The sequence below is a fragment of the Bos taurus genome, chromosome 11 (assembly GCF_002263795.3).
Source record: "Bos taurus isolate L1 Dominette 01449 registration number 42190680 breed Hereford chromosome 11, ARS-UCD2.0, whole genome shotgun sequence".
NCBI lineage: Eukaryota > Metazoa > Chordata > Mammalia > Artiodactyla > Bovidae > Bos > Bos taurus.
The window spans coordinates 98,094,003-98,116,366 of NC_037338.1; the positions used below are offsets into that span (position 1 = coordinate 98,094,003).

At 44.6% G+C, this 22,364-nt stretch overlaps 1 protein-coding gene across 3 annotated transcripts in view; it reads left to right on the plus strand.

The window, feature by feature from the left end:
- The window catches only part of GARNL3 (GTPase activating Rap/RanGAP domain like 3), a 166,656-nt gene that overhangs the window by 113,226 nt on the left and 31,066 nt on the right, over positions 1-22,364 (plus strand). For all 3 annotated transcript variants that reach the window (XM_005213214.5, XM_059891125.1, NM_001077872.2), the window contains 10 exon segments: positions 371-446; positions 1,086-1,184; positions 2,249-2,352; positions 8,763-8,871; positions 11,013-11,058; positions 12,049-12,155; positions 13,173-13,288; positions 15,458-15,562; positions 16,718-16,792; positions 19,308-19,419. In XM_005213214.5, the coding sequence (XP_005213271.2) occupies positions 371-446; positions 1,086-1,184; positions 2,249-2,352; positions 8,763-8,871; positions 11,013-11,058; positions 12,049-12,155; positions 13,173-13,288; positions 15,458-15,562; positions 16,718-16,792; positions 19,308-19,419 (949 nt within the window).

Sequence of the window (22,364 nt, forward strand, 5' to 3'; positions counted from 1 at the left end):
TAGCTGGGTTCCAGACTGCCACTGCTGGGCTGATCGGAGCATGGTGCCAGTCCTGTGAGCTCCTGGGGTCTGTTTACTTTGAGCACTGTTTTGCTGCAGAATGGACCTGGCATCCTGCAGGCTCCATTGGTAATGAAATTTCCAGTGACCTCACAGAAGAACACAGGGTTTCCTCGTAAGCTATAAAAATCTATAAAAATCAACAAATAATTGTTGTTAATATGGGTCAAAATTGAAATGGAGGGGAGGAAGTAATCCAGCAAGTCGCCACTGAGGTCCCTGTAGGGTCCCTAAATACCAGCACGTCGCATAACTGTGTCTGCTTTGATGAGAAAATTAAATCCAGCACCTTTTGTTGTCTCATTGTAAGGGCTCTGTGAATTTCAAGTTCGGGGTTCTTTTTGCCAAAGACGGCCAGCTCACAGATGATGACATGTTCAGCAACGGTGAGTGTCTCCCCCTTTTTCTAACAGAAACCCTGCCCCGCCTCATTACAATTTAGACAATTGCAACTCATCTTACCCGCTCAGTCTTTAATGCAAAGAAACAGCCAGTAGTTTTTATGAAGCTGAAGGGTAAATTTTCAGGGTAAATTTGGTAGGACATATGTTTTCCCAGTTTCGTTCATTTGACAAATATTCACTGGTCACTGAATCTGTGCCAAGCACTGGCATGGGGGATTCAGTGTAACTGGAAAATTACATGGGGATTTGTTATCTCAGGAGCAACGGGGAAACTTTTCTCTGTGATTTTTATGCTTAAGAGAATTAGAAAATGGCCCTCTTTTCCTGTTATTTAGCACTTTTCATATTAGAGGCCTGTTCCTTATTAACAGGAGTAGTAATGATGTTTTCCTTCTGCATTACTAGATCCTTGTGACCCCAGCCTGGCAGCACTCAGGTTGCTTAGACTGACTCTGTAGTTTTTCCTTTCCTCAGATTCTGGGAACTGTGGGCCTCCTGCACAGTCTCCAGAAGAGGGAATATCCGTGGAGCCTAGTTAATCTTCAAAGGATTTCAGTACATAGCTAGAAACTAGGACCTTGTGGACACTGCACTTTGTTCACACTTGACCTCTTCTTACAGAAATCGGAAGTGACGCTTTTCAAAAATTTTTAAATCTGCTGGGTGACACCATCACTCTCAAGGGCTGGACAGGCTACCGTGGTGGTCTGGACACCAAAAGTAAGCTTGCCTCCTCCTCCATTCTGCTGTGTTTTGTAGAAGTTTTGTTTGCCAGCCTCATCTGAATTTGAATGTATACCCAGGGTGGAGTGTGCTGTCTTATAACTATACAGCATTTATGGGTTTTTTCTTGTGCTTGCACTTCTGTCGTTTTATCTGCTCTTCACAGCCAGTCCTGGAGGTAAGCCAGGCAGGTGATGTGAGGCTCATTGGCCTAAATTTGATAAACTTCAAATCAGGTGTCCTGAGCCTCTGGGGGCCTCGTCTCTCCACCAGCCCATGCTGAAGTCACTTCACAAATTCTGAATACAGGAAGGTCAGGCGGTTTGTGAGAGCTGCCCTGAGCTCTCCTTATCCACCTTAACTGGTGGATGCTGGGATAAAGTATTCAGCCCCAGTGGTCAGGCCCAGCTTCCCACTCCCATGACCCCGAAACAAGCTCTGTGTGCCCATGGTCACTCCTGGAGTCCATCAGCCTCATTTCCCTTTCCTGGGATAATCTGATAGACACCCCTAGGAGTTAGACACTACTTTTATCTCTATTTGCAAATTTTAAGAAACTGAGGCTCAGAGAAAGGTGAGGTAATGTGTCAGAAGGAACATAGCTAATGAGAACTCGAATCTGAGTCTGCCCAACTCCAAACTCCATGCTATTAGTCAGTATCCAATGCTGCCAGGGATATAGCTCCTTTTGTTTTATGGACATGATAATTACTTGTATGTCATCTTGTGTTCATTTTGGCCTGGACCAGCAGTAACTAGAAGGCAAGGAGTTGTAACATGCTGTCCTTTGGGGCTCAGACTTCTCATGATCTCCTCTGCTCTAAGCAAGGCATGAATGAGACAGCAAGAGAGCTTAGAGGGGGATGAAGAGGCCCCCACGTGGGCAGTAGCCTTGCCTCAGCTGGAGAGGGATCCGTACTGTTGCCTCCACTCAGGTGGATGATCATAGGATCTTTGGAATGTGCTAACTGTTCTGTATTCCTCTAGCCTGCAAATAAAGACTGTTTCCTTACGGCCTCAGAACTCCCTGTGCCCACTAAATGCGTATTGTATTTTTACAGATGATACCACAGGGATTCATTCTGTTTATACCATCTACCAAGGGCATGAGATCATGTTTCATGTTTCTACCATGTTGCCGTATTCCAAAGAAAACAAACAGCAGGTACGTGTGAACATGCAGAACATTCAGCAGTGACCTCAGTGTGGAGAGCGCATTGCTAACTTCATAGAACCCGAGACTGTGGATGTTCATACACGAGCCGAATTTCAGGACCAGTTTGGGGATGTTGTTTCCAGTCTGTTTGCTTGCAGTTTCACCAAGGCTTAGGAAGAACTACCCTTACTGGTGCTGGCCCCTTCAGGAGATAAAGGCTCAGACAGTCATGCACCTGTGTGTCTGTGTGACCATGTGTGTGTGCCTGTGTGTGAGTGTGGTTTTCTAGACCCCTGACAGACGGTTTTGCATATACGCATCCTGTGACTTCTCTCCACGTGCCTGTGTCTTGTCAGAATGGTTGCAAGCATTTTTTCAGGTTAATGCAGGAGGTTAACACTGACCATTTCCCCAGTGGCCTGTGCCCCGTTGCGGAAAAAACTACCTAAGAACACTCTGCCACTGCAGAGATTGGCCGTTTCCAGAGAAAACTTGCCCATTTGATGAAATCCAGATATAACAAAAATACATGCTGCTGGTTTTTTAAGGATTTGGGGGGTTCCATTTACCTTTGTATGAGATTCTTATCCCTTTATTACACATTGAAGGCATCTGTGTAAGTAAATATCACAAACATGAATCGACAGTTGTTCAGCAAAGATTTGCGAGAAATGTGAACCTAGAGCCAGTACGTGAGTGCTAAAATGGATTTTTTCTAAACACTTATAATCCTTATTTCAATGAGATTCCAGTAGGAGAAAGACACAAAGCAGATGGTTGGGCTAAAAAGTGATGTTATGATCATGAGACATAGCGATGCTTTGGGGACATGCAGGTGGTGGGCTCAGGAAGAGCTAGTTCTGTTTGATGGTTTGGGGCCTGGAATAAGGAGCTGGTGGATTGTCTTACAGGCAGTGGAGACCCTCTGGAGAATTTAAGCTTGCTCTGATTTTAGAAGGCTAACTGGCAAGTGACAGGCGTAAGCAGGAAGTGCCTCGGCCCAGTAGGCTTGCTTAAGTGTCTAAGAGTTCCTTTCTGCAAGCTTCTTCCCTTGTGTGGCTGAGGTGACCTATATTATCACTACCAGGCTCCACTTCTTAGGAGCTGAAGCTCTTAGGACCCTGGGTTCACATGGAAAAGAGAGACCAAGCTGACCCTCCAACTCATCATGAATTATGTTGACCTCTTACATCTCAACAATGCTAGGGAAAAAATTCCACTGAAATATTTCATAACCCTCCTCCTCCCCCAACCCTGACCTTTTCAGCCCCGTACATTCACTAAAATAGCCTGTGTCCTGTGACAAATGACGGCATTAGCCGGAGACAGGAGGAATGAATGTGACAGTTCAACCTTTGCCCAGCTCCAGACTTTAACCTTATCTTTTTGAAGGGGCTGTTAGCATATTAAGAGAAAACAGGCTCACCAGAAGCACTGAAATGTTCCCAGATGAACTCTGGTGTTCTCAACATCTTGGCTGGATCTGTGGGTAGTGCTTGGGCCTTCCACTTGCCCAGCATCAGTAGATGTGAAGAAAATCACAACTATGAACCTTCTCTCTGTTACCAGAAACATAAAGCAGTGGGGAAGAGAGCCAAAGAAGTGCAGAATGACAGTGAACCTTCTCGGTGCAGAGAAGGACCAGTAACCGCAAGCCTCTCTCTGTACCTGCCATGGTCTCTTTGGGGCCTAAGGTAACGGTCAGAAAATCTTGGTGGCTCATAAGATCTTGGTGGCTCTTTGATCTCCTAACATCTAAAACACTTGTGGAACAGTCTGAGCCACATCCCAAATCTGATGTAAAGAAACAAACTTTCACAAAGATTTTGTAGATTTTGGTTTTACAATAACTCCTTCATCTCTTTCTTCTATCACCGAAGTAAACCACAGTGGGGGCAAGGAAGGGGGTATTGATATTTGTCTTTCTGGGGCTTATCTTCTCCCTAACATCTGTGATGTCCTCGCCCCTAACACCCAGTCTCCCAGTGCTCCAGAACCTGACTACAGCTTTCAGGACCAGATAAAAGCACAGGCTCTGTGTCAGCCCTGGGCCCAGCCCCAGCTCTGCCTCAAAGTGGCTCTGGGATCCTGGACTCTTTGTGTGTGATGACAGCCCCAGGGCTCAGTTCTCAGCTCCTTTCTCTTCTCTTTCTATACTCACACACCCATTCATATCCCATCCCATGCCCCAGACACCCAAACTTACATCTCCAGCCAGCCTAGGGGGAACTCCAGACCAAATATGCAGTCTTCTTGACGCCTCCCCTGGGCTCAGCGTCTCACACCCAGTCTGTCCAAAGCTGAATTCCCTACTCTCCTCCAGACCTCTTCCTCCCAAAGTCTTTCTTATCTCTGATGATGGCTCTTCTGCTCTTCCTGTGTGTGGGGCAAAATGACCTTAGAATCATTCTTGATTCCTGTCTCTCCTTCTCATCCCATATTCAGTTTGTCAGGAAATCCTGTGGGCTCGACCTTCAGGTGACACCTGAGCTTTTGTCACACTTCAGTTACCATGCTGAATAAGTTCCTCTCAGCCTCCCTGGTGCCCTGACAAAGTGTTTCTCAATCCACTGGCCAGAGCAATCCTTAGAAATGCACGTCAGCCTCTTCCCAAAGCCCTAGTGCCTTCCGCTTCACTCAGAGTCAAAGCCAGATCCTTAGAGTGGCTGAAGGCCCCTAGTGACCTCCGTACCTCTCTGGTCCCCCCACCCACTGCTCTCCTGGTTTCCTCCCTTCCAGTCATATCGTCTTCCTTTCCTGTCCCAAGTCACCAGATACTGCTCCACGTCATGGCTTTAAGCTGCCCTTCCTTCTGCCTAGAACTCTCTCCTACCTGGTATCTTCTGGCTGACTCACTGACCACCCTCAGATCTACCCAAATGCCAGCTGTTAAAATGACCCCATGATTGAATTAAAGCCACAACCCACCCAACCCCAGCGCCCCCAGCGCCCCCAGGCCCCTCTGCACAGCTCCTGCTCGTCCATGGCACATATTGTCACCTAACATGACACATATTATTTAGAACACTTGTTTACGTTTACTGTGTAATTTCTGTGCCTACTGCTAGAGTGTGTGCCCCATGAAGGCAGGAATTTTGTCTGTTTTGTTCCTGATATAGAGCAGAAGCTAAATAATTACTTTACAAAAAATATATAAAAGCTTTATTGAGACATATTTCATATTCCATTCACTTTACCCACTTAAGTATGTTCACATGGTTATTCAGCTATCATCACAGTCAATTTTAGAATATTTCATTACCCCGAAGAGAAATCTCTCGCGGCTTTGCCGTCACTTCCCACTCCCCGCTGCGTAGCCTCTGGTAACTAGCAACCTGCTTTCTCTTTCGATTTGCCTATTCTGGACACTTTGTACAAATGGAATCACGTCATGTGTGGTCTTTTGTAACTAGCTTCTTGCACTTGGCATGCTTTCAAGGTTTGTCCATGTTGTAGCCTGTATCTGTATTTCATCCCTTTTTATTGCAGGATAATTTCCTATTTTATAGACACATTTTGTTTATCCAGTCATCAACTGATGGATGAGCACTTACTTATTTTCATTTTAATATAAAATTTACAGTTTTAACCACTTCTGAATTTATAGTTCAGTGCCATTAATTCCATTAAGTGCATTGTTGTGCAGTCATCGCCACGGTCCATCTCCAGAACTTTATCATCTTCTCAAACCGAAAGCCCGTACCAATTAATCAGTAAATCCACATTCCTCCCTCCCCCAGCCCCTGGCAACCACCGCACTCCTCTCTGTCTTTATGAATTTGATTATTCTAGGAATCTCATGTAAGTGGAATCATACATTTTTCCTTTTTGTCTGGCTTATTTCACTATCACAGTGTCCTCAGGGGTCGTCCATATTGTACCATGTGTCAGAATTTCCTTCGTTTTTAAAGCTGAGTAGTATTCCATATTTTTATACCACATTTTCTTTATCCATTCATCCATTGGTAGATGCTTGAGTCATTTCCACCTTTCGGCTATTATCAATACAGCTGCTAAGAGCATTGGTGTACAGATATTTGTTTGAGTCTCTGCTTTCAATTTGGGGAGAATATACCCAAAACTGGAATTGCTGGATCCTATGGTAGTTCTGTGTTTAATTTTAAATATTTTTCCCAGCAGTGGCTCTGTTTTACATTCCCACCAGCAATGCATGAGTTCCAGTTTCTCCACATTTGTAACAACGTTTGTTATTTGAGTTGTTTTAAAATAGCTATTCTGATGGGTGTGAGGTGATATCTCATTGTGCTTTTTATTTGCATTTCTCTAACCATTAGTGATATTGAACATCTTTTGTGTTTATTATCCATCTGTATATTTTCTTTAAAGCATTGTGTATTCAAGTCCTGTGCTTATATTTTAATCACATTATTTGGGGTTTTTGTTGTTGAGTTTTAGGAGTTCTTTATATATGATTGAATATATGACTTGTAAATATTTCTCCCATTCTTTGGGCTGTCTTTTTACTTTGTTGATAGTATCTTTTAATGTAAACAGAAGTTTTAAATTTTAATGTAGTCAAATTTATGTATTTTTTCTTTCATTGGCTATGCCTTTAGTGTCATATCTAAGAAGTAATTGCCAAAAATCTTTTTGAGTTGAATTGAATTGAAGTGAAATTATCAGAGCATCTCTAAGCCTTAGTTTTTTTTACTTGCAAAATGAGAGTAATATCTAATATGGGTCAGGTAGAGATCCTGTTCTCAGGAGCTTACAATGTAAAATAGGGGACACATGAGAGACCCACGGAGAAAAGTGAATCATTCTCCTTGGCCAGTTGTGCAAAGTTCTTGGACAGGGCTTGGCAAACTATGGCCCATGGACCAGATCCAGCAGACTGCGTGGTTTGTTAAATAAAGTGTTGTTGGAAAACAGTCTTGCCCGTTGATTTATGAATTGTCTACAGCTGCTTTTTGCCACAACAGCAAAGCTGCATGGTTGTAAAGAGTATGGTCTGCAAACCCCAAAATACTTACTGTCTGGACCTTCATTGTTGTCATTCAGTTGCTCAGTTCAGTTCAGTTTGGTCGCTCAGTTGTCTCCAACTCTTCGCGACCCCATGGACTGCAGCATGCCAGGCTTCCCTGTCCATCGCCAACTCTTGGAGTTTACTCAGACTCATGTCCATTGAGTCGGTGATGCCATCCAACCATGTCTTCCTCTGTCACCCCCTTATCCTCCTGTTCTCAGTCTTTCCCAGCATCAGGGTCTTTTCCAACAAGTCTGCTCTTCGCATCAGGTGGCCAAAGTATTGGAGCTTCAGCATCAGTCCTTCCAATGAATATTCAGGACTGATTTCCTTTAGGATTGACTGGTTTGATCTCCTTGAAGTACAAGGGACTGCCAAGAATCTGGACCTTCACAGAAAAGATTTACTGACATATATGCAATGGAATATTACTCAGCCATAATAAGGAATGCATTTGAGACAGTTCTAATGAGGTGGATGAACATAGAACCTATTATACAGAGTGAAATAAGCCAGAAAGAGAAAGATAAATACCATAGTCTAACGCATGTATACAGAATCTAGAAAAATGGTACTGAAGAATTTATTTACAGGGCAGCAATGGAGAAACAGACATAAAGAATAGACTTATGGACATGGGAGAGGGGAGGAGAGGGTGAGATGTATGGAAAGAGTAACATGGAAACTTACATTACCATATGTAAAATAGATAGCCATGGGAATTTGCTGTATATATCAGGAAAGTCAAACAGGGGCTCTGTATCAACCTAGAGGGGTGGGTTGGGGAGGGAGATGAGAAAGAGGTTCAAAAGGGAGGGGATATATGTATACCTATGGCTGCTTCATGTTGAGGTTTGACAGAAAACAGCAAAATTCTATAAAGCAATTATCCTTCAATTAAAAAATAATTTTTTTAAAAAAGATTTATTGGCCCTAGGTCTAGCAGATCATTTTGGAAAGGTCAGCTGGGGTCAGATTAGATAGGGGCACTATTCTCATCAAGTATATGCTTCAGAACGAGTGAAGGCATTCATTTATATTTTTAAATATGCATATTTGAGCCCGTCCCCAGGGAATTCTGAGGCAATGCCTCTGGTCTAGGGGCCTTGAACTCCAGGCTAAGGAGATGAAGCAGGAGTGAAGGTGAACCTGATCAGAGCAGTAAAGTGTGAAAGAATAGAGGCAAGGAGACTGGAGGCTCCTGGGGGAGGGTAGTGAAGATTAAATGCAGGACTGAGTTGGAAGAGGAGTGGAGGAGACTGCCAGATGAGCCAGGAGATGGGCTGGAGAAGTTTGGGAGGCAAGGAGACAAAGATAATGAAGCTCAGGGCTCTGTGAGCATTGGAGTTTGTTTTGCTGCGTTAGTGCATTAACTCTGGGAACGTGCCGTGTGTGAGCGGCCTTCTCAGTGATGCTGTTCATTTACATCCAGGTGGAAAGGAAGCGCCACATTGGAAACGACATCGTCACCATAGTGTTCCAGGAAGGAGAGGAACCTTCTCCTGCCTTCAAGCCTTCCATGATCCGCTCCCACTTCACACGTATCCTGGGCCTGAGTGAACCCTCCCAAGTTAGCCTCGCTGGACCTTAAATGACCCTCAAGCCTGATGTCATGGTGGACTGGCACGTGCTGATTGTTTTGGTTGCTAGACCCTAAGAGCCACTCTCTCTGTCCACTGCAGCGATGAATGGACTTATTTATTCTCAGAGAATTCTTCACTTCACAACTGTTTTTCCTTTCCTCAAGTATCTATGAAATGAAGGGAACTTCCTACCTTCCACTGATAATAAGGGAATTAGAAGAATTATAGGTAGTGAATCCTCTGAGAAATTTGCTTTAGGTATAAAAAACTTGCAAGCTGAGATAAAAAGCCAAAATAATGTGCCTTTGTTGATTCTAAGTCCTGGGAATGGCTGCTGTATTACCATCTCTTAACATTTGAGAAGTGATAGAATTAATCCTATTTTTATTTGCTTTCCCTCCACTTCCTCTCGTGCATCTTTAGCTCACTTTGCCACCAAAGACCTGAAGTTCTCAGTAATGCCCAAGCTCAGTGCACTCAGACAGGCCTGGGGCATGAGCATGGCCAGCCCGACACATCCCCAACCATGGCCCCATTGTCCTGGGCTACTGGCCATGACAGTGAGACCCAGCTGTCATGCTGGCCATAATAAGTAAAGGCAAGTAGTAGTACCTACAGGTGTTTTTCAGAATAAATTCTGGTCTAGTTATTCATATTCCCTGGAGACCCCAGTAAAGATGCTGGGAGCTAGGACCACTGTGACTCATGACATCTACAAGTAGATTGCTCTGCATCCTCTAGCTTGTTCGCTTATGTCCTAACATTATAGAATGTAAGTTTTTCTTTAAATTATTTATCTGGGGGCTTCCCAGGTAGCTCAGTGATAAAGAATCTACCTGCCAATACAGGAGCTGCAGGAGACACGGGTTTGATCCCTGGGTCAGGAAGATCCCTTGGAGGAGGAACTGGCAACCCACTCCAGTATTCTTGCCAAGATAATCCCATGGATAGAGGTGCCTGGAGGGCTACAGTCCATGAGATCGCATGACAGAAGCAACTGAGCACATTTATTTATTTGGCTGCACTGGGTCTTAGTTGTGGAACTCGAGATCTTTGATCCTTGTTGTGGCATGCAGGACCTAGTTCCCTGACCAAGGATTGAACCCAGACCACTTGCATTGCAAGCAGAGTCTTAGCCACTGGACCACCAGGGAAGTCCCAGTATGTAAGTTTTAAAAGCTGAAAATTGCCATGAGGACAGGGAATAAAACAGGTATGCACATACACATTAATAATAAGTGATATCTTATTCTGGTCACTGGCATGGAGGACTAATATTTCCCCTTTTGTGCAGCAGTTCTTCTTACAGAACAGAAAGAAAATTCCAAGAGGGAGAGGGAGGTGACTCAGAGTAACAGAGAGATCATCATTATTTTTAGAATTTCCTTTCATTATGAGTTTTAGATTTGGGACTGGGCTTGTTTGTTTCTCCAAAGGGACAAATCTAAGAGTGGGAGCACTCTGAGGGATTGAGGAGGGTGGTATTTCAACCCTAGCTAAGAGAAGCTAGGGCTGGGAGATGCTGGGGGAAAAGGAGGAATGGGAGAAGAAAAAAAATGCTGGTGGAGGTGGTACTATTTTAGACTCAACATGCCCAACACGAGCAAAGTAGATTCTGCCTAGAGACTGCCGCCAGCTACACTGGTTTGTTTGGGTTTGTTTTGTCTACTAAAAGCCAGAAGGAGAGAGAGGGAAAGTATACAGTGGATACATTTAAACTGCTTTTCCTTTCAAAATGTTTGAGACGACATATCTGGTTAATTTCATTGGGGATCTTGTATATATTTCCAGGCAAGGGAACTGATCTTTTTGCTCTGGTTTTGCTTTGTTGTAGTGGTTTCATAGCATTATTTACATTGCTTTTCTGACAGATTTGTAGGTGAAGCCCTTTCCCAAAAGGACGAGCATGCAGAGGTCAAACCTGTCTCCCCCGGCTGTCTCTTTTATAGAAGACAAAGTTCCATCTCAACCTAAGGGTGACAGGTGCCCTGACCCCAGGAGAGCAGGTCCAAGATGATCCTGTACCCGGGGTTTACCAAACACAAGCTTTTGACTGTGCGCATCGGGTCCTTAATTGATTTCCTTAACCATCACCACAGATATTTTTGCCTTAGTGAGGTATGATCAGCAAAAGGACAATTACAGGTTGGTAACAACTTTATCTTGATGGCTTGTTCTAATCCTCATGTTTACATGTTAATTTGGCATTCATTTTATGAGACTCTTGATTTATTACCTGTTTCTTGATTGACTTGAAAGACTGTGTCTTCAGGAAAAGCTTGTCTCATATAGTGTTTTGTTTTGATTTGGGTTTTTTTATTTGGCTGCGCTGGGTCTTAGTTGCAGCACTCAGGATCTTTAGCTGCAGCATGTGGGATCTAGTGCCCTGACCAGGGATCGAACCTGGGCCCCTGCACTGGGAGCGTGGAGTCTTAGCCTCTGGATCACCAGGGAAGTCCCCTGTTTCGTATAGTGTTGCTCTGTGCAGTAGACCCGAGGGTCAGGGCTAGCTTGGAATGTGATTGTGCTCCACAGAGGGCACAAATGTGATATGTTTGATCTTGCCCAGAGCACCCTCCTTCCTAGGCTACATCCTTGCCTGTTTATGCTTTTCTCAAAAATTAATCTGTTAAAAGCTATCATGATATTGTGAAAAGAGGATAAACTGTGAGGCAAATAGACCTGGGTTGGAATCCCAGCTCTGTCGCTTACTAACTTGGAAGCTTTAGGGGAAAAGTGTTTATCTTCTTGGAGCCTCAGGCTTGTCTGTGGAAGGAAGGTAACAGCTCTACTTTGGCAGGCTGCTGAGAATCAGTGGATACTATGTCTTAAAATACCAAGTATGCTCCCTGTTGTGCAGTGGGTGCAAGTGGTGGTCTTTGCTGTCATTACTGCAGTGGGTGACCTTGCCCGCCGCTTGGTGGGTTGGACCATGAAGGATCCAGGAAGACCTGATCTTTGCCCTAAAGCAGATAGGACTGCTGCATGGTGGCCAAGGTTCTGGAAGAACAGAGGATGCCTTCCTCCTGTGGAAGTATTCCTAAGACATCACATAGGCAACTGGAGAAATTTAAGATCCAGATGTTGATGATCTTTTAAGAAAAACCAACTAACTCTACAATGTTCTCTACGCAGGCTGAAAATATTTTCAGAGGAAAGCGTACCACTCTTTGGCCCACCCTTGCCATCCCCACCAGTGTTTACAGACCACCAGGAATTCAGGGACTTTTTGCTAGTGAAATGTAAGTTTCTATTTTGAAATGTTTTTGTACCTTGTTCTACATCAAAATACATTTCTTCTAATTCTTGCAAGATACTGTAAAGAAGATATCATCGTTTAAGCATTGATTGCATTCCACGTTCTGTTAATTTTTCATGAGAAACGTATTTAGTTTTCTGATGGTGTTTTGGAGGTCTCTCCTGGGTTCTCATCTATACCTAGCATCCTAGCCACCAAATAACTAATATTTATTCAGTTCAATAGGCCTAGCTCTGTGCTCTTTTATGTGTTCTATCACGTTCTTACAACCCCATAAGGAAATATGGTTATATTCATTTTACATAATAGAAAATTGAGGCCCAAGGATCTAAATAATTTGCTTAAGAATGCACAGACAGCAGCACAGCTGGGATTCAAACCCATAACTGCCTCAGCCTCAAGCTCCTAACTACTGCACACTTTGCATTCTGCGCTCTAATGTGTAACTGGACATTCCACTTCATTGACTCTCAGTGTCTGTAGTCCACTAAACCACCAGCTTTTTCTTCCAGAAGAAACTTTCATTGGGCTAAGAATTCCAGTACTCTGCTTGGGCAATGGTGGTGTTATTTTTTCTAACACAATCCATCAAATATATATTTAATCCCATTGAATGGCATCCTATGGTTTGGCCCATGTGTTGGATGGATGGGTGAATGGGTGGGTAGGTGGATTAATGGATGGATGGATTAGTGGATGGGTGAGTAGGTGGGTGGAATGGTGGATGAGGGCAGGTTTGGGTGCGAGTTAGGTCTTCAAGTAATTAGTTATACCCTCTGCTCAGGAATCTTGTAATCCAACAGGAAAGGCAAGATAGATATACCTATGGAGTATGACTTTGTACAGAGAAATTTAGCAAGTTTTTAAGGATTCTTCCATGAAAGGAGGGTAATAACAGTATTAGGAAATGGGTGGCATTTACTGTGAAAAGTTTCCTTGAGAAGGACATTCTTCAATAACCTAACATTTGTAATTCCCTTTGTAACTTGATTTATCTTAGTAATTAACGGTGAAAAAGCCACTTTGGAAACCCCAACATTCGCCCAGAAACGTCGACGAACTCTGGATATGTTGATTCGATCTTTATACCAGGATTTGATGCCAGATTTGCACAAGGTAACCCTGGGTCCATGGTCTTCTTTCTTTCCCATGGGGTCTGACTTGAGAACACAAGTCCTTGTGATGAGTCCTGGTTAGAAGAGTGTAACATCTCCTGATCCTTGCTGTCAACACTGGACTGTGGCCGCCATGGGCTGGGGCTCTCTCGTGGATACCATGGGAAGAGGGGACGTTTAATGTCCATATAAAGGAGTGCGATTTTCATAAAAATCTTGTAGAGGTCACCATGCAGGCTGGGGCACGAGTGTCAGTCAGCAGTCCGTGGGGCAGTAGAGTGCTTTGGGGTGGCTGGCCTTGGAGTACCGCTCAGTGTTGCCTGTGCCATGGAGCTGATGGTCAGGCAAAGTATTGATTTGGGAGAGAGACTACGCTCTCTTAAGGTTTTCTGGAGATTTACTGGCGAGTACCATATTTAGGCACTGAAATATGCCTGTGCATTTACTGAAAATCCACTTTGCGCCAGACACTTCCTAGGCTGAAGGTGTATCCACACTGATGAGACCCAGCACCTCCTTTGAGGAACCCAGCACCTCGAGGGCCCCACACTCTTTAGAGGCCTCCGGACTCAGTACAAGATCGCCGTGTGTCATGGTGGCTAATAAGTATTAATGCGGAATGAAATCATCATTGTTTAGAAGCATTTCTCGTATTTAACAAAGAACACAGAACAAGTGGGAACACTCCCCTAGAATCAGTGGGGCCACAAACTCCAGCCACAGGAGTTGCTACTGAATGTGAACATAAATGCAGCGTCTGGTCTCAAGTGCCCCCCACCCCCACCCTGGGGAGACGAAGAACATCAGAACACACTGGTGCAGACAAACCGTGTGATCCTTTCCCTTCAGCACAGTGACCACCGCCCTCTTAGAGGTGCCCCTGATTTCCAGCCAGTCTCTACACCCAGCTACTTACAGGGCTTGGGCCAGACCAACCCCAGGGCCCTAAATAGCCAGCCATAATTGGCAATCTGCCCATTTCCTTATTTCCTTAAGGTCAAAGAAGGATGAAGAGAGAGTTATTGTTGTTCAGTTGCTAAGTCATCTCCCACTCTCTGCAACCCCATAGACTGCAGCACGCCATGCTCTCCTGTCCTTCATTATCTCCCGGAGTTTGCTCAAACTCATGTCCATTGAGTCGGTGATGCCATCCAACCATCTCATCCTCTGTCGCCCCCTTCTCCTCCTGCCCTCAGCCTTTCCCAGCATCAGGGTCTTTTTCAAAGAGTTGGTTTTTTGACTCAGGTGGCCAAAGTATTGGCGCTTCAGCATCAGTCCTTCCAATGAAGAAAGGGTACCAAGAGAAGTATGTGATGTCTTTGCAGGTCTCAGCTGAAGCATCACTGCCTTAACGGGCTTTCCCCAGCCCAGCTGAAGCCTAGTGCCCCTGTTTAATGCCTCCAGATGCTTTATGTACCTCCCCTTCATAGAAGTTATCCATGTGCCAGTCGTGTAGTCAGTTACTTAATCTAGCTTTCCCGTAGACTCTGCTCCATGAGGACAGAGATTGTGTCCACCACATTGCCCAGATCCAGCAGAGCATAGGTGATCAGCCACTACGTGCTAACTGCAAGCATGCACCCAGTTCTCTGACTGCTGTCTGGAAGAAAACTGACATTTACTGAGTGTGTACTCAAGCACCTCCCATACATTTCCTTCCTTAGTCCTTATAACACACCTCAGAGACAGGTATTAGCCACACAAAGACACTGAGACTCAGAAATTAAGTTCCTTGCCCAAAATTACCCAGAAGACCACAGAGTTGACAAGTCCAGGGGCCCTGTTCACATGGAATTGAGTGTGTCATGTTCTGGGGGTACCCTCTCTGAGAACGGCATCCTTGGAGCTGTGCAGCGTAGCGGCCAGTCACTCTGGGAGGCGGTTAGTAAGTGGAGCTGCTGGTTTGCTTGCTTTCTGAGCCCCTGCTCTCAGCTCTTCCAGGGGCTGGCTCTTCCAGGGGCTGTCTCTCCCCCTGTTGGCTCCTTAATCCCTTGCGGCTCACACAGACCTGGGCGGACACTTGAGCGGTGCTCCATAGATGCTTATTGAGTGAATGAATAGAGGCGGCAGAAGTAGGACTATTTGGACAAATAGGTTTGTGGAGTAAGAGAAGGCAAAGATGAGATTTGATAACCATCTTTGGAATTCATAACTTGTCTTTCTTTTTCAGAACATGCTTAATAGACGATCTTTCAGTGACGTCTTACCGGAATCGCCCAAGTCAGCGAGGAAGAAAGAAGAGGCCCGCCAGGCAGAGTTCGTTAGAATAGGACAGGTGGGTTTTTTTCTGACATCTGTTGTGCAAGACACAGAGTTGTGAGTCCATCCAAACCAGTTGGCCCTTCTGCGAAGAATGTTATGTTTGCACACTCCTGGAGGAGCTCTGTCACTTCTCTTAGGGTCATTGTGGAACCATAAGGAAAATTTTTTTTTTAATTTTATTGAAGTATAATTGATTTTCAATGTGTTAATTTCTGCTGTACAGCAAAGCGATTCAGTTATACATATTGATATTCTTGTTCATATTCTTTTCCAATCTGGTTCATAACAGGATATTGAATATAGCTCCCTGTGCTGTACAATAGGACCTTGTTGCTTATATGAGGAGGGGTGATGCTGGCTGGGAGCAGGAGGCCACAGGGCTCAGTCCCTGCTCCCTCTTGTCAAGGGAGCACATACCATTTGCTTGACTCCTGGGGATTTTCTGAAGAGTAGAGAGCCAATTTAGGGAAAGCACTTTGAACTGCCCCCTGGCAGGAGTCAGCACGGAGGGGGCTGTCCTCGCAGGAGACCCGGATTTCCCCCCTACCGCTTGAAAGCAGTCATCACAGGGATGTGGCTCCTAGGCATCACCTTATTCCAGGTTTTAGAGGAAGCCACTCCCTCTCTGCCTGGCTCCTTCGTGACATTAGTGTTTCTCGATTCTGGAGGTGACACAGCCTTCTGCCTTGGTCCCATGTCACAAGAGGGAGGAGAAGAGCTGTCTGCTGCAGACAAGATTCTGACCTGAAAGTGGAAGCTAATCAGCAAGGCAATCACAAAAGCTTAGCAGCAAAGATAACCTTTTCCCAAAGCAGGAGCCGTGTCACCGGGGCCTCCAACTTCGGTCCGTGTTCAAAGATAGTACCCCGACTCTACTTTCAGAGAATCTGATTCATCAAGTTTGAGGAAGGACCTGGGGATTTTTTTCAGTACTGGTGGTTTGGAAATCACTGTACTGATATACTGATCAGTTGAAATGACAGAATGCATTTGACATCATTAGATCCAGCTGACTCCTTTCCTTATCTTCAGTGATAGGGCAGCGTGGGAACCTGAAACAAGCCTGAAATTACTCCTGTTTCATTTTTAAAAGTTTTTTTCAAGTCATAACTGTTGATTCTTATGCTTTTACTGCCTGATAAACTGAAAGAGATCTCTGTTCTGTAAGGCACTAAAGCTGAAATCCATCGTGAGAGGGGATGCTCCATCAAGCTTGGTGGCATCAGGGATCTGTAAAAAGGAGGTGAGTTATTGATGCTTTCATGTCCAACTGTGAATGTCCTGTGTCTTCGGGGAAGTTATTGAGATTCTTAGAAAGAGCTTTGTGGGGCAGGAGGAAGAAGAGCTTGTCTGAGGCAGAGTCTGCAGACAAAGCCCCAGGTAAAGTTGGGCAGCATTTAGTGAGAGCCTCCTGGCTTCCATGGTGTGCCTGCACCTTCGCTTAAAGGGGCAGAGCTGCTGGACCAGGCCTGGACAGGCAGACTGAGCTCAGCAGCGCGCCTCGAGCCTTGTGTGTATACAGACCGCTGGGACATCCTGACCAAATGCAGGTTCTCATCAACAGCTCTTCAGCCGGGCCATGATCCTGTATTCCCAACAAGGTCTCATGTGGTGCCTGTGCTGCTGACCATGGACACGCTCAACAGCAAGGCTCTAGGGCAGTACTTCTAAAGCTTCAGTGTGGGTTAGAATCACCCCCTAGAACCTCTGATTCCGTAGGTCTGACTGGGCCCTGAGAATCTGCATTTCTCTCAAGTCGATGCTGATGCTGTGGGTCAGAGGACCACAGCTGAGCAATCAGTGCCTCCTCTACAACATGGCCTGTGTATCTACTCATTTCTACTTCCTGTGGAAAAAGAACTAGGTGGTCATCAAGCATTGAAGAGAAAACATAAAAACAAATCACAGTATCAACTTATTGTTTGCATTATTTTGTATTGTAAAGTCATACCCTACATACTTCATTATATCTATGTTCAGAATATGTAAAAGATAATTAAATGGAACAACTCCACAGTGTATCACTGGAGAAGTGGCCATTGTAAAAGCAAAAGAATTATGAATATATCTATTTTTGCCCTAAAGGTATAGATGATCTATATCTGAACTATAGAACCTACACAGTTGAAAGTCTGGTTTCAAGAAAATTATGCGCTCAAAATACAACTGGTGCTGAAAACCCACAGCCAATTTAAGACAAAACTGATGGCAAAGTATCTTTTCCAAAGGTTGCCAAAATTCCCACTATCTGCTTATTCATTTGAATAGTAGAATTTGTAGTGTTGTCAAGGACTTCATAGATAGCACATTCCAATAAGATTTAGTAACTTTCTTAACAGAGAAGACAATGGCAACCCACTCCAGTACTCTTGCCTGGAAGATCCCATGGATGGAGGAGCCTGGTGGGCTGCAGTCCATGCGGTCCCTAAGAGTCAGACACGACTGAGCAACTTCACTTTCACTTTTCATTTTCATGCATTGGAGAAGGAAATGGCAACCCACTCCAGTGTTCTTGCCTGGAGAATCCCAGGGACGGGGGAGCCTGGTGGGCTGCCGTCTATGGGGTTGCACAGAGTCGGACACGACTGAAGCGACTCAGCAGCAGCAGCAACTTTCTTAAAAAGTTCTTAGGGAAATGCCACTCCAAGTAATGACCTGCACTTGGGCAGCCCTCTTTCAGTTTATAAAATATCTTCATGTCCTTTGTGTGATCTTTTCACAACAGCCCAAACCTCATCTCAGCAATGAGGTCGCTCATTTTGAGGCTGGTGGGTTTCATAAAGGTATAGCATGATTTTCCAAGACAGGAATAATTCACACAGTGTTTACCCTCATCCCAAACAGCACCCTGGCAGGTCACCTCAGAGCCATCACTCCTACTTTGAGTGTGCCAGCACGTGCTCACTTAGAACTTACAAACACACCTATGTACACACCTTACATGTGCACACAGGCTCTTGTACAGCATCAGGTAAAAGTGAAGATGTAGGACTTCAATTCATCCCTGAGAATCTGTACAGACATCCTTGTCCTTTGAGGCCAAGCCACATGCTTTGGAGGGAAGTTAATGGTTCCAGGCATCAGCCACAGCTCCGAGGGAGCAGTAAGGCAGTACCAACTATTCCTGCCCCATCCATGTAGAATGAAACCAAGGATGCAGGCTCCATGACATGAACGTGTCAAGTGGGGGAACATGAGTAGGTTTCACTGGAGCCCTCGACATATTCCTATGAACAGACATTATTTTTTTTCTTGAAGATTTCATAGCCATAAGTGGGTCAATAAGCCTTTTCATGTTAAGATGATAGCAACCTCTTGCATTGTGTATGGTTTAATAGTTTTGCCGAATCAGCAGCACAGGAATCTGACTTTTTTTAGAGAGTTGGGTGGGACTTCCTTTTATAAAGACCTATTGTGAAACCTCCAAAAAAGAATAGATGCCAATTGGTCCAACTTCTAAGTATTAAAAAGAAACGTTTGGTTAGAAAACATTATTGGTGCTTCCCTAGCCCTTGAGGGCATCATTATAATACAGGTCACGGTGCCAGAAACACGTGAGTCAGCCTTTTCCTGTTGCATAGATTTCTGGAAGGAGACATTTTTTTCTTAAGAAAGGTGACTGAGTCAGAGCCCATCTAACTCCCGGGGTTTGGGGGCATCTGTGCTACCGTTTCGGGTGGTATGTGTGCGTTTCCCCCTGATGGGCCGGTGTGCTCTCTCTGTGCTCTTAACCTTCCTACGCTTGTGTTGCCCCGCAGCCTTGGGAGCCACAGTGTTTCTGCAGTAACTTCCCTCATGAGGCCGTGTGTGCGGATCCCTGGGGCCAGGCCTTGCTGGTTTCCACTGATGCCGGCGTCTTGCTAGTGGATGGTTAGTGAGTAGCTGCTCCTTTAGCTGTCTCTCTGTGTGAATTGTCATACTTCTAAGATGGGTGACCACTGGTCGGCTCCCTTTGGATACATGTGTCCTCAGCGGTGAGGTTAGCGGACTCTCATCCCCTTACAAAACTACCCCATTGTTTTCAACTCGCAAGCCAGAGGGGGAGGCACCCATGACAATTTCATCCCTTCCTCAAATCTCTGATTAATCTGTGGATATCAAATGATGCAAGAGACACGAGCTCGATCCCTGGGTCAGGAATATCCTCTGGAGAAGGAAATGACAATCCACTCCAGTATTCTTGCCTGAGAAATCCCATGGACAAGAGGAGCCTGGCAGGCTACAGTCCATGGGGTTGCAAATGTCAGATATGACTGAACACTGAGCACATCAAACGACCTGCAAGGAGAATCTCCTTTGCAGGAATACTTGTGATTCCAATGTTTGACTTTAAATCAACAAGGGCACATGGTATCTCAGGGATATACTCTCTCTCAAAGCACATTTTTTTTTTAAGCTTTCTAATTCAGAACATACTCAGTATCTAAAACAAACAATAAGGATCTTAGATAACCTGTTTGATGGATAGAGAAAGAAAAAGATTTTGACAGGAAGACAGATCTCAACTCACAGCCAGGTCGGTCAACTGCCCCAGGGAGGCAGACAACTCCCTGTCACCACGGATCAGTCGCCAGTAGGACATGACCTTGGAGAGCATGCCCTAGAGGGAATTCAACTTTGGGTGGGGATTTAATTTAGAGACAAAGACTGCAGCAGGTCTCTTGGATTCTTCCAGACTCCTAATGAGTGATAAAGGATCTAAAGGATCAGTTCAGTTCAGTTCAGTCTCTCAGTCGTGTCTTTGCGACCCCATGAATCACAGCACTCCAGGCCTCCCTGTTCATCACTAACTCCCGGAGTTCACTCAAACTCATGTCCATCGAGTTGGTGATGCCATCCAGCCATCTCATCCTCTGTCATCCCCTTCTCCTCCTGCCCCCAATCCCTCCCAGCATCAGAGTCTTTTCCAATGAGTCAACTCTTCGCATGAGGTGGCCAACGTATTGGAGTTTCAGCTTTAGCATCAGTCCTTCCAATGAACACCCAACTGATCTCCTTTAGAATGGACTGGTTGGATCTCCTTGCAGTCCAAGGGACTCTCAAGAGTCTTCTCCAACACCACAGTTCAAAAGCATCAATTCTGCGGTGCTCAGCTTTCTTCACAGTCCAACTCTTACGTCCATACATGACCACTGGATAAACTATAGCCTTGACTAGACAGACCTTTGTTGGCAAAGTAATGTCTCTGCTTTTGAATATGATATCTAGGTTGGTCATAACTTTCCTTCCAAGGAGTAAGCGTCTTTTAATGTCATGGCTGCAGTCACCATCTGCAGTGATTTTGGAGCCCCAAAAAAAGTCTGACACTGTTTCCACCGTTTCCCATCTATTTCCCATGAAATGATGGGACCAGATGCCATGATCTTAGTTTTCTGAATGTTGAGCTTTAAGCCAACTTTTTCACTCTCCTCTTTCATTTTCATCAAGAGCCTTTTTAGTTCCTCTTCACTTTCTGCCATAAGGGTGGTGTCATCTGCATATCTGAGGTTATTGAGATTTCTCCCGGCAATCTTGATTCCAGCTTGTGCTTCTTCCAGTCCAGCATTTCTCATGATGTACTCTGCATATAAGTTAAATAAGCAGGGTGACAATATACAGCCTTGACGTACTCCTTTTCCTATTTGGAACCAGTCTGTTGTTCCATGTCCAGTTCTAACTGTTGCTTCCTGACCTGCATACAGATTTCTCAAGAGGCAGATCAGGTGGTCTGGTATTCCCATCTCTTTCAGAATTTTCCACAGTTTATTGTGATCCACACAGTCAAAGGCTTTGGCATAGTCAATAAAGCAGAAATAGATGTTTTTCTGGAACTCTCTTGTTTTTTTGATGATCCAGTGGATGTTGGCAATTTGATCTCTGGTTCCTCTGCCTTTTCTAAAACCAGCTTGAACATCTGGAAGTTCATGGTTCACGTATTGCTGAAGCCTGGCTTGGAGAATTTTGAGCATTACTTTACTAGCATGTGAGATGAGTGCAATTGTGCAGTAGTTTGAGCATTCTTTGGCATTGCCTTTCTTTGGGATTGGAATGAAAACTGACCTTTTCCAGTCCTGTGGCCACTGCTGAGTTTTCCAAATTTGCTGGCATATTGAGTGCAGCACTTTCACAGCATCATCTTTCAGGATTAGAAATAGCTCAACTGGAATTCCATCACCTCCACTAGCTTTGTTCATAGTGATGCTTTCTAAGGCCCACTTGACTTCACATTCCAGGATGTCTGGCTCTAGGTGAGTGATCACACCATCGTGATTATCTGGGTCGTGAAGATCTTTTTTGTACAGTTCTTCTGTGTATTCTTGCCACCTCTTCTTAATGTCTTCTGCTTCTGTTAGGTCCATACCATTTCTGTCCTTTATCAACCCCATCTTTGCATGAAATGTTCCCTTGGTATCTCTAATTTTCTTGAAGAGATCTCTAGTCTTTCCCATTCTGTTGTTTTCCTCTGTTTCTTTGCATTGATCGCTGAGGAAGGCTTTCTTATCTCTCCTTGCTATTCTTTGGAACTCTGCATTCAGATGCTTATATCTTTCCTTTTCTCCTTTGCTTTTTGCTTCTCTTCTTTTCACAGCTATTTGTAAGGCCTCCCCAGACAGCCATTTTGCTTTTTTGCATTTCTTTTCCATGGAGATGGTCTTGATCCCTGTCTCCTGTACAATGTCACGAACCTCCGTCCATAGTTCATCAGGCACTCTATCTATCAGATCTAGTCCCTTAAATCTATTTCTCACTTCCAGTGTATAATCATAAGGGATTTGATTTAGGTCATACCTGAATGGTCTAGTGGTTGTCCCTACTTTCTTTAATTTAAGTCTGAA